The sequence below is a fragment of the Anolis carolinensis genome, chromosome 6, assembly GCF_035594765.1.
Source record: "Anolis carolinensis isolate JA03-04 chromosome 6, rAnoCar3.1.pri, whole genome shotgun sequence".
Classification (NCBI taxonomy): Eukaryota; Metazoa; Chordata; class Lepidosauria; order Squamata; family Dactyloidae; genus Anolis; species Anolis carolinensis.
The window spans coordinates 15,070,333-15,093,557 of NC_085846.1; the positions used below are offsets into that span (position 1 = coordinate 15,070,333).

The 23,225-nt window shown below is 40.6% G+C and overlaps 1 protein-coding gene across 1 annotated transcript; it reads right to left on the reverse strand.

Moving 5' to 3' along the window:
* Positions 1-211: 211 nt before the first annotated feature.
* Positions 212-22,271, reverse strand: tmc4 (transmembrane channel like 4). The gene is made up of 16 exons (XM_008117240.3): positions 22,116-22,271; positions 20,065-20,299; positions 17,065-17,213; positions 16,793-16,954; positions 15,632-15,717; positions 15,401-15,546; positions 15,018-15,165; positions 12,669-12,842; positions 9,585-9,748; positions 7,665-7,791; positions 6,277-6,374; positions 4,413-4,599; positions 2,670-2,800; positions 1,765-1,920; positions 1,252-1,330; positions 212-855 (listed from the first exon to the last, which is right to left on the reverse strand). Exons 1-16 carry the CDS (start codon positions 22,162-22,164, stop codon positions 802-804), a joined length of 2,145 nt encoding a protein of 714 aa, XP_008115447.1. The 5' UTR covers positions 22,165-22,271; the 3' UTR covers positions 212-801.
* Between the last annotated feature and the right edge of the window lie 954 nt (positions 22,272-23,225).

Consider the following 23,225-nt stretch of genomic DNA (forward strand, 5'->3'; position numbering starts at 1 on the left):
ACAGTTTCAAACTGCATTATACGGTAGTGCAAATATGTCAGGGGTACTTTGTGCTTTTATAATAATAATAATAATAATAATAATAATAATAATGATGATGTATTTATATGCCACCCTATCTCATTGAGGGACTCAGGGCGGTTTCCAATATAACAAAAATATACAACAAGTTAAAACCATATAGCAATTAGGACATTACACCACATGAACATAAATGAATAAGACATATAATCAGTAACAAGAATTTAAAACCCTAATGACAAAAACTCCATCAATAACCCAGATACAATGATCAGGATTCAGCATTGGGGTGGCCAACCATAAGGTGCTAGGCGTGTCAGGTGCTACGGTACAGAGTGGGCAAGGAAGTGGGTAAAGTGCTAAGTAAGAGAATAGCTGGGAAGGCTACAGGAGCTCTACTCAAAGATCTCATGAAACCACCAGGTTTTCAAATCCTTATGAAACGAGGATAGAATGGGGCTAATCTGATCTCTCTGGGAAAGGCGTTCCAGAGCCAGGGAGCCACCATCGAGAAGGCCTCTCCCTCATCCCCACGAACAGTGTTTGTGATAGCGGCAGGAGCGAGAGAAGGGCCTCCCCAGAAGATCTTAGAGCAGGCACCGGTTCATAGGGGTCAGGGGGCTTGACTAGATGGCCCATGTGATCTCTTCCAACTCTGCTATTCTATGATTCTATGAAATGAGGACTTTGAGTATCGAAGAAATGAACTGATTGTTAGGAACTGTACAATAAAACACCCATCTGAAGAAATAAATGCATCTTGTTCTACCATCTTCTGTCTCACTGGCTCAGCTCAGAGATCTGTTTCACCAGGAAGAGTTTGTCTTGGCCCTCCTAGATGAAAGAGAAGGAGAGAAATGTGAAAGTATCCTTATCCATTACTGCATCCTCTTAGGGTCCTTCCACACAGCCATATAATTCAGAATATTAAAGCAGATAATCCACAATATCTGCTTTGAACTGAGTTACCTGAGATCACACTGCCATATAACCCAGTTCAAAGCAGATAATGTGGGATTTTATGTAGCTGTATGGAATGGGCCTGAGTGCTTTCCCAATCTTATCATCTCCAGATATGCTGCACTATAACTTTGGGCAAGTAGTCTGGGATAGTGGGAACTTTGTGTGGCACATCTACATTATTTGTAAGGCATCTGTTTGTTAATGGGTCGATCCTGGCATTGCAATCCCAGGCTAACTCTATGAAAATGTTCTTTTTGAGCCACTCACCAGACGGAGCTGTCCTTTAAGGCCTTTGACCACAGAGCTGTAGGAGTCAGCCAGTGCCTTGAGATAGAACATGAGGATACTTGGAGGAAAGGATACAAAAGAAAGGAGACAAATGTAAGATCAGGGTCTTTTGTTTCATCAGGTGCAAGACTCAAAGCCATATATTACAGTGATTCTCAACCTGTGGGTCCTCAGATGTTTTGACCTTCAACTCCCAGAAATCCTAACAGCTGGTAAACTGGCTGGGATTTCTGAGAGTTGTAGGCCAAAACACCTGGGGACCCACAGATTAAGAACCACTGCTCTTTTGTCCTTTATTCTTCTCATTCCACTGCTTGAAAAATAACCTTTGAGGGCCACACGTTTCACCACAAACCTTCCCTAGCATAGTCCAGAAAGGTAGCTTTTCCAAACTTATCTCTGCTTCCCAAATTAGGGTGCTGCCCTAATAAAGTGGCATCCTAATTTGGGGATCAGAGAAAGGGCTGGGATAGATACCAAATCCTTCCTCACCTCAGTAGCAGGAACAAAGGGACAGCGAATGCCAGGGAACCCACAAATCTGAAGAAGTTCCTGGCCATTTTGGGCAATTCTGATATGGCGCTGCTGACGGTGTTCCACATGGCGGGCTCGCCCCGGAACGGGCCACAGGCTTCTGAAGGATGTATTCTGGAAGAGAAAGGCAAGGTCAGGCTGGAACATAAGCAGGACAGAGGGATTTAGGAGAGGAATTTATGTATATACTAGTGTATATAATTTATACCAGCATTGCCCAGGTCTCAGAGGGGACCCCGCCCGATTCCTCCCTTCTCCAGCTCTGAAAAGGTCTACCTCACAATGTCCCCATGACAATGCTATGGCAATGGTAGGCAGGATTTCCATCACATGACAAAAGGCCACTTCACTTAGAAACAGCCAATCTTCTTGGTTCCTTTTCTTTCCCTCTTCTTTGGGCCCAAAAGAGGTGGGTTTGTTTTAGTTCAAAACCCTCAATTATTTTAAGTTAGATAATGAAGGGTAAGTGTGCCAAGTGTGGGCCAGATTCATCAAGCCATGTAAGAGCTTTTGTGGTACAAACCAACCAACATACTTTGACTTTTATACAGAGAGATTAAACAGTATTTATATCCCAACTTTAGGTCTTATAATTTTCCTATGATTGACAACACAATATTTAAAAACATGTTGACTCTTTAAAACAGACATGGGCAAACTTCGGCCCTCCAGGTGTTTTGGACTTCAGCTCCTGGTAGGCTATTAGAAATTCTAGAGTTGAAGTCCAAAACGCCTAGAGGGTCGAAGTTTGCCCATGCCTGCTTTACAACAAGGCCAAATGTCTGCCAGAATGAAAAATATTTCTGAACTCTTCCAGGAAACAATTTGTAGAAGTGTCTGGATTTCCTTATCATTGTACTTACACAAACATGCTGTATAAGGCAGGAACGCAAGAAATTATCAGGCCCAGAAGTAAGACCAAGAGAAAGAAGAAGTTGGAGCTGGAGGCACGGAAGGTCCGGTCAGCAGGACGGCAATTGGAAAAGAGGGTGAGCTGGAAGCAAGTGGGAAGACAATAACCAAACGCTCTTGACTTTCTTGCTGCAAGCTTTCCATGAATGCCCTTCCTAGAGAATCCCTTAAAATAGCTGGAGCTAAACCAAGCACTGACAAGCCAGTGGACATTGGGCTGGCCTCAGTCTAGTAGAGGAAAAATGTTGGCCTGTGCCATTGAGTTAAGGGATGATTGAGTTTTTGATAGAAAAATCCACATAAAACTAATCCTGTAAGCTAGCTAGCTCTATATATCTATATATTGAGCAGTGGTTCTCAACCTGTGGGTCCCCAGATGTTTTGGCCTTCGACTCCCAGAAATCCTAACAGCTAGTAATCTGGCTGGGGGTTTGGGGAGTTGTAGGTCAAAACACCTGGGGACCTACATATTGAGAAGCACTGATATAGAGCTAGCTCTATGAACTCCAAACCAAAGAACCTACATCTGATGTAACCATTTCTTTCAACTGAATGTGTTTGCCGCTTACACTGATCTAGCTAGTTCCAGTCTGTTTTTTTGTTTTTTTGCAACAGAGATCAAAAGGGAATTTGGCATAGTATAGTATGAACAGAGGTTGGGGAAGTTAGAGCACCTGGAATATATGTTTCCCAGGTATTGGAGTCCAACAAGCCACCTTTTCCAAGCACCCAAAGCAGGCAGTGTCTCCAATAATCGAAAAATGCCTGTTGCTCTTCCTTTATTCCAGTGGTTCTCAACCTGTGGGTCCCCAGATCTTTTGGCCTACAACTCCCAGAAATCTCTGCCAGCTGTTAGGATTTCTGGGAGTTGAAGGCCAATACATCTGGGGAGCCACAGGATGAGAACACTGCTTGGGTCAAAACCAGAAAATATTTACCTTTTTAACTACAATGCTGGATCTATTAATCCTAAGTGTTTTACTCTATTAAGATTTGTATTTACTGACTGAATTTGTAAATGTGGTGAAGGTCATATTGCCAAAGCAATATGTATGTATGCACTATTTGTGAATCATTAAGCATTATCTTAGAAGTTTCTCAAGTCGCTCCTGACACAAAAAAAATCTTAGAAGAGGCATTCCCTCCTATGAAAGGTGGGTAATAAAATAATAATAGTAATTATTTTATTATGACACAGCAAACAAGATAGATATGTTGGATTTCGTATCACAAAATCACAAGTCGAACACTTCCCAAGTGTCTAGGAATGTGTGATGTATTTTCGGATGATGCATGCAGATCCCAGTAGGGTGGCCTTTTGCAGTTGGCAGATCATAATTTTGTCAATGTCTATTGTTTCCAAATGCTGGCTGAGATCTTTTGGCACGGCACCCAGTGTGTCCATCACCACTGGGACCACCTGCAGTTGTTGTTGTTGTTGTTGTTGTTGTTGTTGTTGTTATTATTATTATTATTATTATTATTATTAAGGTATTATTATTAAAAACAGGCAATGGGAATGCCACTTCTGTTGGTACTTGCTACTGACAGCTTTCATTGCTAGCTGAGTGAAAATACTTGTGTTTTTGATTCATGGGAGGCACTTTCTGATGCTCTTATGATACAAAGCTTTTCATTGAGTCTTAATATTGCAACCCAGGGACACAGAAGACACTGTGGCAGACCAGTATCACCTTTTTCAGGTAGAAGACAGCGATATATTTGATAGTGTTGAGCACAGGCAGAAGGGGGCAGAAAAGAGCCCCAGTCCAGCACAAGGTCTGCCCATAGACCAGGTCCAACACATTGGAGGGCACCATGAACTCCTGCTGCCCCCAAAGTTTCAGCAATGGGCAGGAGGGCAAGAAAGTCACCAGCATCCTAAAAGACAAAGCAGACCTTTATTAGCAGATCATAAGCATTTGGAATGTAATAACATACTAGTAGCGGGTGCTCAGGATCATGGCTTGAAGATGAGGCAGATTTTATGACCTTGAAATTCCTTTGGACTTTTTATTTCTGTATTATCATTTTTTAAGTTAAACTTGGAAATGAAAAAAAGGACACCAGAGGAAATCCGTAATGAAAGCCCCCTTTTCATCCCTTCTAAAGTAAAGGGCAATTAAATTGCTAGTTTTAGCAAAGCTGCTCTGGTGTCAGAAAGCAATTAAAAGCTGAAGAGGTAGGGAATTATTATTAGCTTTCTGTTGTGGAAACTTTCCATGGCTGGAATTACTGGGTTGCTGTGAGTTTTCCGGGCAGTATGGCCATGTTCCAGAAGCATTTTTTCCTGACGTTTCGCCCACATCTATGGCAGGCATCCTTACAGGTTGTGAAATCTGTTGGAAACTAAGCAAGTGGAGTTTATATATCTGTGGAAGGTCCAGTGTGGGAGAATTTACTATCTTGATTATCACTGATTGGCCTTGTACCTTCAAAGCCTAACTGCTTCCTGCCTGGGGGAATCCTTTGTTTGGGAGGTGAGGAAACATTGGGACATTCGTCCAGGCACTTTACCGAATAACCTTGTTATTACGCACTTTGCTTTGACACCCCCATCCCATTTTATTCCTTTGTTTCTTTGGTGACAAAGCTGTAATTGTTTTTAAACTTTTTATCTTGTTTTATGTATTTGTATAGTTGTGCTTGAATTTGTTTTTGATTTTATACTGTTTTGTTATTTTATTGTTTTGTTTATATATTAACTCGTTTACACTTTGTCTTCTTCTGGGCTTGGCCCCATGTTAGATGGTGGCGGGATACAAAAATAAAGTTATTATTATTATTATTATTGTTGTTGTTATTACTATTATTATTATAGCTGACCCTAATTGTTTCTTGTCTGGAATTCCCATTTTTGAGTGTTGTTCTTTATTTGCTGTCCTGATTTTAGAGTTTTTTAAAAATACTGGTAGCCAGATTTTGTTCATTTTCATGGTTTTCTCCTTTTTGTTGAAATTGTCCACATGCTTGTGGATTTCAGTGGCTTCTCTACGTAGTCTGACATGGTGGTTGTGAGAATGGTCCGGCATTTCTGTGTTTTCAAATAATATGCTGTGTCCAGGTTGGTTGATCAAGTGCTCTGCTATGGCTGACTTCTCTGGTTGAGTTAGTCTGCAGTACCTTTCATGTTTCTTGATTTGTGTTATCAACTTTATTTCTATCACCGTAGGGCAGTGGTTCTCAACCTTCCTAATGCCGTGACCTCTTAATACAGTTCCTCATGTGGTGGTGACCCCCAACCATAACATTATTTTCATTGCTACTTCATAACTGTAATTTTGCTACTGTTCTGAATTGTAATGTAAATATCTGATATTCAGGATGTATTTTCATTGTTACAAATTGAACATAATTAAAGCATTGTGATTAATCACAAAAACAATATGTTTGGGGGAGGAATTGTGGGAGTTGAAGTCCAAAACACCTGAAAGGCTGAAGTTTGCCCATGCCTGCCCCATTCTGGCAAAAGTGTTCTACCAAGTTGAGTTATTACTACTAACGAAGTTGAAATCTTATAAAAAACTTCTATAACACAGAAGAAGAAGAAAAACTTACTTTCTTGGGAATTCTACAAACATCACAACAAGCAGCATAATAAGCAAGTCGAAGATCATCAGCTTGTACATTTCCTGCCCCACAGCGGTCTCCCAGCACTGGAGAGGCAAATATAATCTTGAAATAAGCTTCATATTAAACGTTGCACTTCTGTACCACCTCCAAAGCCCCACAAGTTCCCTTTCAAGTAAATTGAGTCCACGTTTGCCAAATGCCCTATGGCAAACCTCTCTCATCGTATTCTCCAACTCACCTTTCTTGCTATTATTATTGTTATGTGCCTTCAAGTCAGTTCTGACTTTTGGCAACCTTATCATAAGTTTTTCTTGGTAAAATGTATTCAGTTGACTGAGAGCTGGGAGAGTGCGAGGTCATGCAAAATCAGCCTCAAATTAACAATGCTGTTGAAGGATAAGTCATTGGACACATTCTCAGAAAAATGCAAACCATTTCATCAGTATATACTGAAGAGAAAGACTTTATGTACAGGTCTGGAGACATGAGATGTTGGAATATTTACTTATACATGTTAAAAACCAACAGAAGTAAACAATTTGCTGGAGATAAAGTGGAAGAAAAAATGTTAAATGTATAGAGAAACTGACAAAACAGAAGCTGGAAACCTACTTTTAAACTAATGTATGTATATGTTGGCAGTTTTAGAGTTATAGGCAGAGATGTATAAGCAATTGTTAAGCAATTGTTGTCTAAGCATGGCTATGTTTATGTACTAATAAATATTGTTGCTGTTCTTTTTGTGTGTGTTTTATTAAAAACACACACAAATTGAAAATATTGAGGAAGAAGCCAAGGTCAGCCTATGTGTTTGCATGGCTAAACAGGGATTCAAACCTCAGTAAACCAGATATGTATTCACACTGCTTCTCAACCTCATCCTGTTAGGGAGTTTTGCTTCCCAAGAGGCCTCTTTTCATAGATACAGTAGAGTCTCACTTATCCAACACTCACTTATCTAACGTTCTGGATTATCCAACACATTTCTGTAGTCAATGTTATCAATATATCATGATATTTTGGTGCAAAATTCGTAAATACAGTAATTACTACATACCATTACTGCGTATTGAACTACTTTTTCTGTCAAATTTGTTGTATAACATAATGTTTTGGTGCTTAATTTGTAAAATCATAACCTAATTTGATGTTTAATAAGCCTTTCCTTAATCTCTCCTTATTATCCAACATATTCACTTATCCAACATTCTGCCGGCCTGTTTACGTTGGATAAGTGAGACTCTACTGTAAATGTAATTTATGTTAAGAGAAACAAGGCCTAATTCAAGGCTTGTTGAATTCAACCTCATTTTGCAACAAGAGAATCCAGGTGACTTGATTCCAAATGTCTTGATGACGTGCTTGGAACTTACTAGGTATAACGTGTTATTGTAGCCACAGTTACGACAATCTGCATTTTCCAGGTCCCCATTGCAGGTAATCTGGCCCCAGAGTGATACCAGGACAACCACCAGGCTTGCGATACGAAGGAAGACATTCCTGGCAACATAAAAAAGCAAACACGACAACTGATTTTATATATTGTGCTGCTCTTGGTGATCTATAGGCTTAAACTGCACTAAATTACTAGAGAGACCCAAATTGCTTTCAAGTGCTCCCTTAAGAGGTGTTTTTTTTTTTATCTCAAAATGTGTTTGGAATTTTTTAAAAAAAATGTTTAGTAATAGCAGATGTTTGAACTCTAAATCTGAGCTGTTTTGAAGTCTTTGCTACTGAAAGGGACTGGAATCAACGTGAAAGTCTGACCTCGCACAGTGTAATAGGTCCAGAGAGCCATTTATATCTCAGGATTTTGTCAATTTGATGTTGACTTCTGGTTTTGAAGAGCAGTCTGTTTCTAATGCTAAATAATGCCAAGCTGGCAGGGAGCTGCAAACTACAGGACAGCCCCTGTATCCACAATAATAACAGATAAGAGCAAACCCTGTTGAAATAAAGGATTTCTGGAACAACATAGAATTGCAGAATCTAGAAAATGCCTGGAAAGAACATAATTTGTCAGATGTGGATAAATGAAACCATGGATATGGGAGTTGTGTATTTAAAAGATGAATTCCTCCTACTAGAAACTTGGAGAGGGAGGCAGTTCACAAACCCTGTCTGTCTATCTGTTGATCTAAGGAGCCATGGTGGCGCAATGGGTTAAACCCTTGTGCCGGCTGAACTGCTGACCTGAAGGTTGGGTTGCTGATCTGAAGGCTGGCGGTTTGAATCTGCAAGATGGGGTGAGCTCCTGTCTGTCAGCTGTAGCTTGCGGGGACATGAGAGAAGCCTCCCAGCAGGATAGTAACACATCCGGGTGTCCCCTGGGCAACGTCTCTGTAGACAGCCAATTCTCACACACCAGAAGCGACTTGCAGTACATTCTCAAGTCACTTCTGACACACACACACACACATATATATCTATATATATCTGTTGATCTATCTATCGATCTATCTGTCGATATTGTCTATCTATCTATCTATCTCTGTCTGTCTGCCTGTCTGTCTGTCTGTCTGTCTAATTTTGAGGACAGTCAGGGAAATTCAGCCAAACCCTGGCCTGCAAAAACTGTGGCTGTATTCAGCACAGCCCTGTCCTAGCATTATTTGACTGCCCATCTCATATCTCAATCCCTTAATCTACCCAAGACCACCAATACTTTCCAACATCACTAACCAGGCATGCTGTCTAAGCTGCTAAAAAATCCCCTCAACAATATCTCAAGGACTTCAGGATGTAAGAAATACTTCTTACTGCTCACTAAACTGATCTCATAGAAAACATTGATATAAAATAGCTCCTAGGGCCTTTTCTGCACTATATTGTTATAGTACTACATACCACTTTAATTGCTGCATCCTATGAACTCCTGGGTTTTGTAGTGTGTTGGTGCCCCGGAGCACTCTGGCTGAGAATTCAAACTCCCTTCCTTAAACTACAAATCCCGAGATCCGACAAGATAGAACCGCGGTAGTTAAAATGAAATACAATGTGTCTAATTGTGCAGTGTGAAAAGGTTCCTAGTCTACGATTTACTCAGCATGACAATTAATTAAGCTTGAAGGATCTTATCATTTAGAACAGCTGAGTGTAATTTAGGAGCTACGAAAATCAAGACAGGCTCCCTGCTGCGTACGACAAGGATGAAAATACCATGAGTGTACTGTATAGAAAATGCTCCACTCTCTAACTTGCACAGCAGAATAGTTAATCCACCCTTTGCTACGAGTAAGTTAGAGACATTATACTAGCTGCCTCTGAGCACCCAGGAGGAGGAGGTCTTATACCTGAGGAGTGTTATTTTGATTTCAAAGCTGAGAGGGTATTTCTCTAGTCGAACAATGCTCTCGGAGATGATCGGGACAATGAGGTTTGCGAGAGTGATGACAACCGAAGGGAGATAAGCCACCAGAAGTTTCAGGAAGAACTGACCTTTGACTGGGGAGTCTTCCTGCAAAACAAGAAGAAAAGATCAATCTGGACAAATCCTTTACAATAAAGTAGTGAAATAACATTGGCTATTTTCCTTTCTCCAGAGACAAAAGTGGATGTGGAGAGGGTGGTGGAGAGAGCCTTACATTTCTGCTGTTACAGACAGAACTTCAATAGGTTGATTATGGAGTGATGGATGGAGCTGTGCTGAGGGAATTCCTGCCTGATTCAAGACCAAAGGCCATCGTCACGAGGCTCTTAAACCAATTTTCCAACACAGCAATTGCTAGTCCAAAGATAATATAAAGCAGAGCTTTCCAAATATGTAGGTGTGTCACACGAATCACAAGCCCCTGTGAAATAAGCAGTAACTCATATATTTTTGAAAATATAAATGGAAGGTTTTCATGAAATATGTTGTATCTCCATACAATTCATTATTAGAATTGATGTATATGTCTGTATCTCTTATAAGGGGTTGATTCAAACACCGGTTTGCTAGTACAGTAGAGTCTCACTAATCCAAGCCTCGCTTATCCAAGCCTCTGGATAATCCAACATGATAACATGATGTTTTGGTGCTTAATTTGTAAAATCATAACCTAATTTGATGTTTAATAGGCTTTTCCTTGATCAGTCCTTATAATCCAAGATATTCGCTTATCCAAGCTTCTGCCAGCCCGTTTAGCTTGGATTAGTGAGACTCTACTGTAATTATGAATTATTGTGTCGCAAAATGATGCATGTCTGAAAAGTGTCTCACCAATAAAAAATGTGTGGAAAGCTTTGATGTAAAGACTGATTTTGCCTCAATTTAGGTGTCTCTACTACACTGAGCAAAAGCTGAACTGTTACTGTTATTTGGAATAGGTATGAAAAACCAAAAGGTGAGAAGCAAGTAATAGTGCCACTCATGTTTAGCTTGGAGAGAGAAGTTTGAGAGGCAATACAATAGCAATCTTCATCATACCTAAGAGGATATCATATAAACAAAGGTGTCGAACTCATTTTCATCGAGGCTCCAAATCAGCCTTATTGTTGCCTTCAGAGGGCCGTTGAACCCATGGATAGAGAATCCATGGATACAGAGGGCCAACTAATCTTTTTTACATACAGGTCAGTGCTCTTTAGTTTTAACCTATCCAGAAGCCTTGCATCTATTTATTTATTTATAGTATTTATTTATTTACAGTATTTATATTCTGCCCTTCTCACCCTGAACAGGACTCAGGGTGGATCACAGAACAGATATATGGCAAACATTCAATGCTGATATTAACAAATGACAAGACAGACAACAGTTAGAGTTATTTATATAGGGTTTCCCATCTTTCGGCATCTTTGGAGGCTGTGCTCAGTTCCGGCCATCCGGGAGTGCTGTTGCTCCATCTCCCTGCCAAAGAGCTTTCTTTGTTTGTAAACTTCCTCCTTTTTTCTAATCAAATGCCGAGCCTAAATACCTCCTCGCTTTAATGTGGTTCCTATTTATCTACTCACATTTGTTTTCGAATGGCTAAGTAGGCAGAACCTAAAGGTCAGGAGCTCACCCTGACACGGGCTTCAAACTCTCAACCTTCCAGTTGGCCAGATTTATTGTAGCTTGCTGATAAACATGTTGTGCTAAAGGCTCAAACCCTATTCTCCTGACTAAACAGAACAAACTGAAGCCTTCCTGACATTACTGCATCCCAACTTCCATCAGCTGTAGTCATGATATCTAATGATGAGGAATACAGAAGTTGTAGTCCAGCATCTGGAGGGCAAGGTGGGCCAGGTTTGGACCACGGGTCTTGAATTTGATACATATGATATAAAAGATGGAGCAAGATTTCTGCTGCTCCAGGTTAGAACATGAACCAATTGAACTACATTGCAAGAAAATGATTGACACCTAAATATTTAGGAGAGTGGCTTGCTGTTACAATTATTCAACAGTACTAGACTGCCTTGGAAGGCAATAAGCTCTCTTTCTTTGGAAGACTTTGGATCTTTGATGAGTGCTTCAGTTCTATATTCCTACACGGCATGGGGTTGGACTAGATATCCCTTTTGGCCCCTTCAATGCTTCTATGGGGTGGGATCTAGTATTTATTGTTTGTTTATTTATTTATTGGAGCTCCCGGTGGTGCAGCAGGTCAAACTGCTGAGCTGCTGAACTTGCTTACCAAAAGGTTAGTGGTTTGAATCGGAGTGAGCTCCCAATGTTAGCCCCAGCTTCTGCCAACCTAGCAGTTCGAAAATATGCAAGTGTGAGTAGATCAAAAGGTACTGCTCTGGCGGGAAGGTAACGGCGCTCCAGGGAGTCATGACTTGAAGGTGTCTGTGGACAACGCTGGCTCTTTGGCTTAGAAATAGAGATGAGCACCAACCCACAGAGTTGGACACAACTAGACTTAATAGGGAAAAACCTTTACCTTTACTTACTTTTATTTATTTACAGTATTTATATTCTGCCTTTCTCACCCCAAAGGGGACTCAGGCAGATCACAGAACAGATATACAGCAAACATTAAATGCCGATTATACAATGACAAGACAGACAACAGATAGAGGTTTTCCCCCATCTTTTCAGCGTCTTTGGAGGCTATACTTGGTTCCGGCCACAGGGGGGTGCTGTTGCTACATCTCCTTCCCGAAGAGCTTTCTTTGTTTGTAAACTTTTTCCTCCTTTTTCTGATTGAAACGCCATGCCTAAAATACCTCCCTGCTTTAATGTGGTTCCTATTTATCTACTCTCATTGCTGTTTTCGATCTGCTAGGTAGGCGGGAAGCTAGGCTGAAGGTCAGGAGCCCACTCTGACCTGGCTTCGAACCGTCAACCTTTTGGTTGGCAAGATTTACTGCAGCTGCAGCTGGTGATTAACCTGTTGTGCTAAAGCCAGCCCCTAAAAGTTGGTAGGAGGAAGGTGGCATGAATAAACTGAGCGTTGTTCACTTACCTTTCCCTGCAGCCACTGAGAATAGTCTGTTGCCCGGTAGATACAATAAAAGGATGCTCCCAATAGCCCCAACACAATGACGTTGACCAGACCTCTGAGAGCATAAAGACAGACTCGCTGAGATGTGGTTTGTTCTGCCTGGTGCTTGCGGAGCGCGGCCTCCTCTAAATCCATCTGGAGCCAAGGAGGAAAAGGAAACAAGAGGCTCTTTAGCAGCCCAGAACAAAGGAGAAAAACCAAGTCCCTAAGCCATTGCCTTCTTTCCAAATCATTTATTATTTTCCAACAGTGGATGCTATTAAAAGCAGGGAGAAAGTGATTAACCCCTTTTCCAAATCTTCATTTATGCTTTTCAAGCAGTGGATGTTATAAAAAGCAGGGGGAAAGGGGAAAAACCGCCTCCATTATGCGAGATTATCCAGGGAGAGTAAATCCTGTCAAGAGCTATTACGAATTAGCAACTCTCCAGCTATTTCCTCCCTTCTGCTTGGCAGAGAGGGGGAAAAACTGGCAGTGGGATCCAATATATTGGAGAGAAAGATATACCTCTCACATTTCTGCTTGCCACGCAGCTGCTAAATGCAGAGTCAGGGTAGGGGTATAATAAAGGGGAAGAAATATGGAAACTCTACTTATTCTTGCTTCCCGTTTTTATAAGTGCTCCAGTCGCTTTTAACAATAGCACAGCAGGTAAAAGATCAATAGAGATAGCTTTCTCCAGTGGGCAGAAAGGAGTAAGGCAAGGATAGAATTGTTGAATGCATTTTTGCAGCTGCTAAAAGACCTACATATTCTCAGTGGGAACTACATCCTTTCTAAAATGTCATAGATGAAAAGCCAGATACACACGGCCAAATAACATCAGGGTATGGTAAAGATGGGAAGAGTTGCTCGAGAGAGGGGTGTAAGGGCCATGCAATTGCCAGTCTCCAATATATAGTTTCTTCAATGGGACAGGACAAGAAACTTTTTGGTCCTTCTTGAGATACCCATAAAATCAAGAGTGAGCACTATTTTTCTCTCTCAAGGGACACATGCAATTGGGGATAATGTTGTGTTGTCGAAAGCTTTCATGGCTGGAATCACTGGGTTACTGTGAGTTTTCTGGGCTGTATGGTCATGTTCCAGAAGCATTCTCTCCTGGCGTTTCGCTCACATCTATGGCAGCCATCCTCAGAGATTGTGAGGTCTGTTGGAAATTATGCATGTGGGGTTTATATAACTCTTGTGTGTTTAAGGCAAATGTGAATTTTGCAATTAGCCACCTTGATTAGCATTTAATGGCCTTGCAGCTTCAAAGCCTGGCTGATTCCTGCCTGGGGGAATCCTTAGTTGGAGGTGTTAGCTGACCCTGATTGTTTCCTGTCTGGAATTCCCCTGCATTCAGAGTGTTTTTCTTTATTTGCTATCCTAATTTTAGAGGTTTTTTTTAATACTGGTAGTTCATTTTCATGGTTTCCTCCTTTCTGTTGAAATTGTCTACAGGCAGGACCTCAATAACCTCTGAGGATGCTTGGCACAGATGTGGGTGAATGTCAGGAGATAATGCTTCTGGAACTTGACTATACATCTCGGAAAAATCACAACAACCAATTATTATTACAGTAGAGTCTCACTTATCCAACATTCGCTTATCCAACCTTCTGGATTATCCAACGCATTTTTGTAGTCAATATTTTCAATACATCGTGATATTTTGGTGCTAAATCCATAAATACAGTAATTACTATGTAGCATTACTGTATATTGAACTACTTTTTCCCTCCAAATTTTGGTGCTTAATTTGTAAAATCATAACCTAATTTGATGTTTAATAGGCTTCTTCTTAATCTCTCCTTATTATCCAACATACTCACTTATCCAACATTCTGCCGGCCCGTTTATGTTGGATAAGTGAGACTGTACTGTATGTTTATTTATATGCCCTGCTTTGTCTCTCCACAGGAAGACTCTCTGATTCACCTGTTCCAGAATCCATGGCTTTAGTCATTGCCTTATTATATTATTCCTGTAGTGCATATTTTTGTAGAAAACTCTGCATAGAGAAATCTAGTTAGTGGGCATTTTGAAACAAGGAAAGCAAGCAGGCAGACAGGATCTGTCTATTTATTCATTCCACTCTGTTTGCTTTACTATTTATTATGCCTACATTGTGACTCCCTTCCATGGAACTGATGCCAATTAATATATGGGCTTGGGCCTGATCCAATCCAGCCCTTCTTAACTCCAGGAGGTTTGCTGTATTCTGTGCTTGGAGGGATTGGTGATCTCTCTTTTTTCCCACCTCAAAGAAATCCTAAACCTCACCAAGCACGAGAAATTGTTCCCCGTTTCCCTGATTTGCCTTACCTTCAGTTCATAGCGAATACTCCTGTGCCTTAACTTCACCATCTTCTCTTGCATCAGGCCAAAGTCCCAGCCAGCAAAGACTTTGTCACTATACGATCCAAAGGAAGCATCTTCACTAACCAGGCTGCGTTTGAGACAGTAGACTGATCTGGAGATGGATGGAAGCAAACAATAAAGCAGGTATTTAAACAAAGGATTCCTGGAGATTATGCTTCTTTATATCAGGCATGGGAAAACTTTGTCCCTCCAGGTGTTTTGGACTTCAACTCCCACAATTCCTAACAGCCTACCGGCTGTTAGGAATTGTGGGAGTTGAAGTCCAAAACACCTGGAGGGACAAAGTTTGCCCATGCCTGCTATATATGATGTAAATCTGTTCTCACCTCCGGACAATCCATGCCAGGCAGAAGAGGAGGTAGAAGAAAACTGTGAGCAGATATGCAAGTGGGACATTGTATGAGAAGCCCACAAAATCAACCGCTGAATTTTGGTAGTAGCCATAGAACAAGTAGGTGAGCTCCATGAACCCCTGTAAAGAGACATACAGTCGCAAAGACTGGGGACTGGGGACAAATGTCGCTTCTAGCAGTCACCTGTTGAACGCAGTCTCTCACCTGGCCTGACAGAAGATTCATGATGTAGGAAAAGTAGCTGACCAAGCCTTTTGGGGACGGATCGTAGCGCAGACAAGATTCATTCACTGAAATAAATAACATTGGCAAAAAGCTGACTTTCATCCTTCTCTCCCCAATTCCTATAGAATCCACTAATCTTACATTCTACTGCTCTAGTTTGGTTCAGGTATTTGGGGACAGGTTGATTGCATAAACCCACACTTCATGACATGGATCTATATCCCACAGACTTTGTACACAAGTGCCAAACTGGCTGTATGATGAAGAACACAGCGATTCTACAAATAAGTTCAGCTTTTGATTTCCAAAAAAGAAATGTTTCTAGACCTCATTGTTACAGATCTTTCTGTTACAGATACTTTCTTCGTGTTTTCATACTTTCTTGCTTCCAAATGCAGACAGCCAAATATATGATTCCACTTTATGCTTGGGTTGTTGTACACCTCTAAGGATGCATGCCACAGTTGTGGGCAAAACGTCAGGAGAGAATGCTTCTGGAACATGGCCATACAGCCTGGAAAACACACAACAGCCCTGTGATTCCGGTCACGAAAGCCTTCGATAACACATTGTTGTTGTTATTGTTATTGCTGCAGAGCCTGGTATTCCCTTCATCCTCCATGAAAACATAATGAAAGAAAAGCTACACTACTTTAATTTCTTCCTTCTGCAGAACTACAGTGTTCCCTCATTTATCGCTGGGGTTAGGTTCCAGGACTACCCTCAATAAGTGAAAATCCGCGAAGTAGGGACACTATATTTATTTCAATACTTATACATTATTTTAGTAGTTATACACTATTTTAAGTCTTTATCAACCAATCATGTGTTGATAAATCGCTTCATTTTCCTCCCATTGCCGCTTGGGCTCCTTTTCATTCCCTTTGACTTCTCCTTTCTTAGGCTGTAAATTGTAATTTTTTATGATTTATAATAGTCTTTTAGAGTTTATTGAAAAACCACGAAACAGCAAATCCGCAAAAAAGTGAACTGCAAAGTAGTGAGGGAACAATGTACTCATTACTTGGGTCAAAAGGGAGAGATAAAAGCTCTTTTCACTATATTCAACAGTTTTAGCACTTTCATACTGATGATTGAGATCAATCCTTAATATTTACTATAACTGGCTCAAAGACCCACCCGAACTGTTGTTGTGTTGACTTGTCCAATTGAGGTGTAAGCTCTCAAATGCTGCGTTTGGAGCGACCACGAATCCCACCACCAGCAGAGAGGCCACGAAATTCATCAGAACCAAGAAGCGCAGGAAGTTAAAGTAGGACTGGATCCCTGTTCCAAAATGGCCTTTGAGGAGAGGACATGAAAGTCAAGGGGACAGGTTCAGAAAAACAACCTGTCTGCAACCGCTCTGTCTACAATATGACCCTGGGCTGTTTAAGGGATCTTTGCCATACCTCCAATGTGGTGCAGGGAACTCCGCCACATCTCTGCATATGAGAAGGCATTCCCTGCTTGGTTCCTGAGGCGACGCAGTGTCCGCTGTTTCTCCACACGCCATAGATCCCAACCAGTGAGCCTGCTGGCTGCCTGTTCTTGCAGAGCTCTTGAAAAAGAACATAAAGGGTAAAGAGAGAAAGAGCCCATGTGGCTTAATAAGTGAGTGCATTTATCAAAACCCATGCGTGATATTTTGGTGCTAAATTCATAAATACAGTAATTACTACATAGCATTACTACATATTGAACTACTTTTTCTGTCAATTTTGTTGTATAACATGATGTTTTGGTGCTTAATTTGTAAAATCATAACCTAATTTGATGTTTAATAGGCTTTTCCTTAATCCCTCCTTATTATCCAAGATATTCGCTTATCCAAGCTTCTGCCGGCCCGTTTAGCTTGGATAAGTGAGACTCTACTGTATTATTGGTATTGTTACATTTATTATTTTACTCTATTAATTATTATTATTATTACATTTATTATTTTATTCTATTATTGTTGTTATTTTTACATTTATTTTACTCTATTTTATTATTATTAATACATTTATTATTTTACTCTATTATTACATGTATTATTTTACTGCATTTATTATTGCATTTATTATATCACTCTATTATTATTAAAAGGATACATAAGCACGTTTACATTGAAGAAGATGAAAATAATGATTTAATCAGAGTTGAACAGTTATATCTTAAATTACAGTTTGATATAAAGATTCGATAACATTTAAACTACTGATGCCTCAATTAATGTAATTTTATTGGTATCTCGGCTTATACTCGAGTCAATGTTTTCCCAGTTTTTTGTAGTAAAATTAGGTGCCTCGGCTTATATTCGGGTTGGCTTATACTCGAGTATATACAGTATTTAAACACGAGGTAATTCTCAATTCTCTGCACTCCTAACTTTAGCAAATGTGGAGGGCTGGCTGTATTTCTACTAACCTTTTTTATGTTGTTTCTTTTCCTAGTCCATAGGCTATTTGCATACAAACAAATAAATACAATATAAGAGTGCAACCATATAAAATAATATAAACAGACTATTAAAATAATTGGCATACAGATCCTGCCTGTTAAAATTGAATACTGTTAAAATACAATATCACACATTAGATAAAATTCAATTAGCTAAGAGCATCCTCAAGGTAATCAACTGCAATACCAGCAATAAATATAGGCCTAATTTTCATTGCTGCAAGGGCGAAAGGAGAAACCTTGCAAGTTACCACTGAATTGGTATCACATAGAAGATGGAAAATCTTTTCTGACACATTATTAGAGTGTAGATTACACATAATAGATTCCAGGAATTTGAATCTTTGTTCTGAATATACTACAAAGAAGAGCAAATAATGTGGCAAATTCTGGAGCACCACAAATGCACAAACGCAGGGCCAGAGGGGTATGACAATATCTGCCACCAATCATGGCAGTTGCCTGGGTTTCTATACTGTAGAATAATATGGTGTACTAGAATATAAATGTTTTAAAGTAAATAATCTGCCATATAATACACAGACAGAGATAAAGGTCTTCCCCCTTTCTTCATATCCAGCATCTGGCCATGGGGAGGTGCTCTTGTTCCATTTTTCCATGCTGAGGAGCCTGTTATCTCTGATCTGTTACCAGCATGTTCTGCATATCTGCATGGGGCATCATTTTATCTTCCCGCCAAATTGGTACCTATTGATCTGCTCACATTGCATACTTTCGGACTGCTAGGTTGGCAGAAGCTAGGGCTGACAGTTGGGAGCTCACCCCTGACTCACTGCTTTGAACTGCCAACCCTCCAGTTGACAGATTTTTTGCAGTTAACAGTTTAACCTGCTGCGCTAGCACGGGCCCTCATACTTTGGCCATATTTTCCTGAATGGCATTGGGTTGGACTAGATGGCCCTTATGATCTCTTTCAACTCTATGATTCTAATAAATATTGGAAGAAGTTATCCAATTGGGTTGTTGTGTTTTTTCCGGGCTGTATGACCATGTTCCAGAGGCATTCTCTCTTGACATTTCGCCCACATCTATGGCAGGCATCCTCAGAGTTGTGAGGTATATCTCACAACCTCTGAGGATGCCTGCCATAGATGTGGGCGAAACGTCAGAAAAGAATGCCTCTGGAACATGGCCATACAGCTCGGAAAACACACTACAATCCTGTGATTCCCGCCATGAAAGCCTTCGAAAACACAGTTCTCCAATTGATAAGTATTGATGATTTAATTTTGTCTTTAAAAATGCTTAATTATCCCATTGCATAGAACAACAACAACAACAACAACATCTTATCCACCTGTTCCCATGGATCAAGCAAGCATGAATAACATATTAAAATACAACATATACAAGTAGTTAAAAACACATTGCCTACTTGAAACATCAGATAAAGTGAACAGGCAGGACTGTTCATTAAGTACAAAGAGTTCCAGAGTCTGCATTCTTTGTTAATTATCATATTTGTCTTGAGCAGCCATGTAGGTAAATAAGCTGCATGCAAAATGAAGAAGGAGTCTGCCTCAGGAAGCCACATAGGTTCCTTATGAGATAAAGCAAAGGATACTAAGCATTTAGAGCTTATAGGAATGGATCTGGGTCTAGATGAGGCATGGGCAAACTTCAGCTGCCCAGGTGTTTTGGACTTCAACTCCCACAATTCCTAACAGCTGGTAGGCTGTTCAGAATTGTGGGAGTTGAAGTCCAAAACACCTGGGTGGCTGAAATTTACTCATGTCTGATCTAAATGATACGATTTAATTGGAAAATTGCTGGTTAGATTTTTTTTTTTCCAGTTGGCAAATACCTTTTTCATTCCATGCATTTTCAGGACCATGTTGGCTGAGGATGATGAGCATTGTAGCCCTACACACCTGAAAGGTGCCAAAGTAAGGAAGCCTCCTTTGGGAAAATCTCTTCTTCTCCCATCAACAAACCAATGGCTCTTTTACCTGAGTTTTCTTTTCTCCGCAAGCGAAAGGGGCAGCTCTTTCAGAGGCTTGCTGTCTTCCTCTTCCTCGCCTGGCACAAATTCTGGGATCAGTTCTTGGGGATCAACTGTAGGCTCTGAAGCCCCTTCCCAAGCTGCTCCCCAATCCACTGCCTTGTTGCCCCGCAAGCGTAGCGTCTGGTTGCTTGGCAGCTGGAGAAATAGAGACGGGGGTCCCCGGCCACCCCAAGTGGGCTCTGGAGAGAAGATCCAGAATAGAATAAATATGTGTGTGTCAAGGAGAAGATGCCCACTTTTTAAGTACAGTCATCCCTCCACATGTACAGATTTTATTATTCGTGGATCTGATTCAAATGTTCTCGCATAGTATTCAAGCATCAGACGGAACACAAAGACAATTCAATCAATGGGAGCCATATCAAACGCAAATCTATAAAACAGATCATTCCCCACAAAACGAAGTGATCTGTGATCCTTGGGGCTGTGTAAATGCACGATCTACTGCAGGCATGGACAAACTTCAGCCCTCCGGGTGTTTTGGACTCCAACTCCCACCATTCCTAACAGCCTACTGGCTGTTAAGAATGGTGGAAGTTGAAGTCCAAAACACCCGGAGGGCTGAAGTTTGCCCATGCCTGATTTAGTGGGATCCCACAACACCATCATTTCAAGATTTCAAACTTGCATAGCTGTACAAGATTTCAATTTTTCCCCTTTTTTGGTCAACAGATCTTAGGATATCCTGACCAGTTCCATGTTGGGAGGTGTAGTCTAAAAAGTAACTTCACCAAGCTTTTCCACCAGTGATGTTTACAACATAAATCCTCTTGACCTGGGAATACAGGTTCCTATTACATAGATATCTAATCCTTTCCTTGGAGGGAGTTCTGTATCCTCTTTTATGCCTTCAAGCCTGACATGCCCACTGCATTCCATGCTGGTTATTCTTTTTCACTACAGACATCCCTGTTTGTCCTGCTATTACAACCGTAACTAAATCCAGGGTGAGTATCCCTTATCCAAAATGCCTTAGACCAGAAGTGTTCCATATTTTGGACTTTGGAATATGCATAATGAGATATCTTAGAGAGGGGATCCAAGTCTAAACATGAATTTCATTTGTTTCATACGCACCTTGCACACATAGCCTGGTGATAGTTTTATACACACTATTTTAAATATTCATATATATAAAATGGTGTTCCATGCAGTAATGCTGGCCACATGACCTTGGAGGAGTCTATTGACAATGCCGGCTCTTTGGCTTAGAAAATGGAGATGAGCACCAACCCCCAGAGTCGGACATGACTGGACTTAATGTCAGGTGAAAACCTTTATTTTTACCCTATACATAAAACTTTTTTTGTAAATTAAACACTCAGAAAGCAGTTTTTATTAAAGCAGACAACCACATGCACAATTTTTGAGGACTTTGGATTCCAGACAAGCCATAACTTAGCTGTTATTGTATGTACCTGTCGGTTTAAAACTATTCATTTGGTGTACCTTCTCTTTCTATCTTAAAATTATTTGAAGCACTTTAACAAATTACTGTTTCTTTATGCCAATTAATATGACTGTTTCTTTGTGCCGTGTTATCGCTGCCCCACTGAAGGGATTGGAAAGATTTCTCCTAGCTTCCCCCATTTTTATGTTCTCCATATGAATTAAATACAGACCAATGTAAAGATTACAGTCCATTTCACATGGAAGGCGTTGCATTGGAGTCTTATACCATCCTCTTTAATGAGGTTAATAGGTCTTGACTTCTCCGCTTTCTCCTCTGAACCTGTTCAAATGTTGCTCTTTCATGTTTTGGGTGTCAGAAATCTGGTCCCATTTCTGGTTCAAATGAAGTCCCTCACTTTTGGAGTGGCTTATAATCTGAGTATTACCCACCTCACCTCACCTCTGAATATTCCTCTTTCCTTTGATCAGAGAATTTATTTAATTTTATTAATGTAAAAAAAGTGTTGGAGGTTATTTTTGGGAGTGTGATCAATCAGTCCCAGGTAAATCCAGGCAACCCCCAAGGCAATTATTTCATGGTACCTGTTTCATCGTCACGCCTCCCCAAACGGTCCGTCCAGTTGTCATCCATGGCTGCAGGTTACAGGTACATTTCTTCCTCTCTGCACTTTATTCCTTTCAGTTTAGGGAACAAGGAACAAGGAAGTTATTCAGCAAGTCTGGGCTTGGATTAATTATTCCTTTGGACAATTTGCCCCTTGAACAAAGGCAGTCACTTGGCAACTAATAGATCAGAGCCCTGGAGTAATGACAGCCATGGGCAGAGTTTGCTTCCGTGTAACTTGTTTTTAAAAAGGGATGGGAGAAATGCAGGACACGGCACTCCTGGGATCCAAATAGGTTTTATGTGGCCTGTAGGTCTGCCCACCTTCCAATTGCCCAGAAAAAAAAGCCACAGATGGAGAAACATTTGAATTGAGAGCATAATTCTCCATTGAATTGCAGCTATGCTTCCTCTACGCCACTGGTTCCCAATTTTTGAGCCTCCAGGTGTTTTGGACTTCAACTCCCACAGTTCTTAACAGCTGGTAAGATGGCTGGGATTTCTGGGAGTTGAAGTCCAAAACACCTGGAGGCCCAAAGGTTGAAAACCACTGCTCTAAGCCAGTGGATCTCAACCTGTGGGTCCCCAGGTATTTTGCATACAACTCTCAGAAATCCCAGCCAGTTTACCAGCTATTAGGGTTTCTGGGAGTTGAAGGCCAAAACATCTGGGGATCCACAGGTTGAGAACCACTGCTCTAAGTGATAAAATTGCTTTAAATAGCCATTCTTCAAAACTGGAAGAGACGTTCGAATTATTTCCATATTCAGACTCTACATCTAACCTTTTTTCCGAATCTGGAAAAAACATTGGGGGAATCTTTACAAAATTAAAGGATTTTGGCCCCTGGAATATCATCAGGCATTAATCCCTGTTTAAAAAGAAAATTACAAGTCATTTTACACTGGGAAAAGGATTCTGGCCTTGTTGACCATTTTCCTTTTTGCTATTAGTTCTGTAGACAGGACAGACCAATTGAAATACAGCTACAGTATTTACAATTAGAATTGTGAGAGCATTGTTTTCAAGTCCAGAGGTGTATCCTTTCCTGCTCTCTGCAGAGTTAAACAATGAACTGAATGCATTCA

Coding starts and splice junctions, on each gene's coding strand:
- tmc4 (XM_008117240.3), bottom strand. CDS start 22,164: ATGGATGACAACTGGACGGACCGTTTGGGGAGGCGTGACGATGAAACA. Junction 15,166..15,400: donor CTGGCATGGATTGTCCGGAG/GTGAGAACAGAT, acceptor ATCCATCTCCAG/ATCAGTCTACTGTCTCAAAC. Junction 2,801..4,412: donor CTGTCTTCTACCTGAAAAAG/GTGATACTGGTC, acceptor ACTTGCTTCCAG/CTCACCCTCTTTTCCAATTG.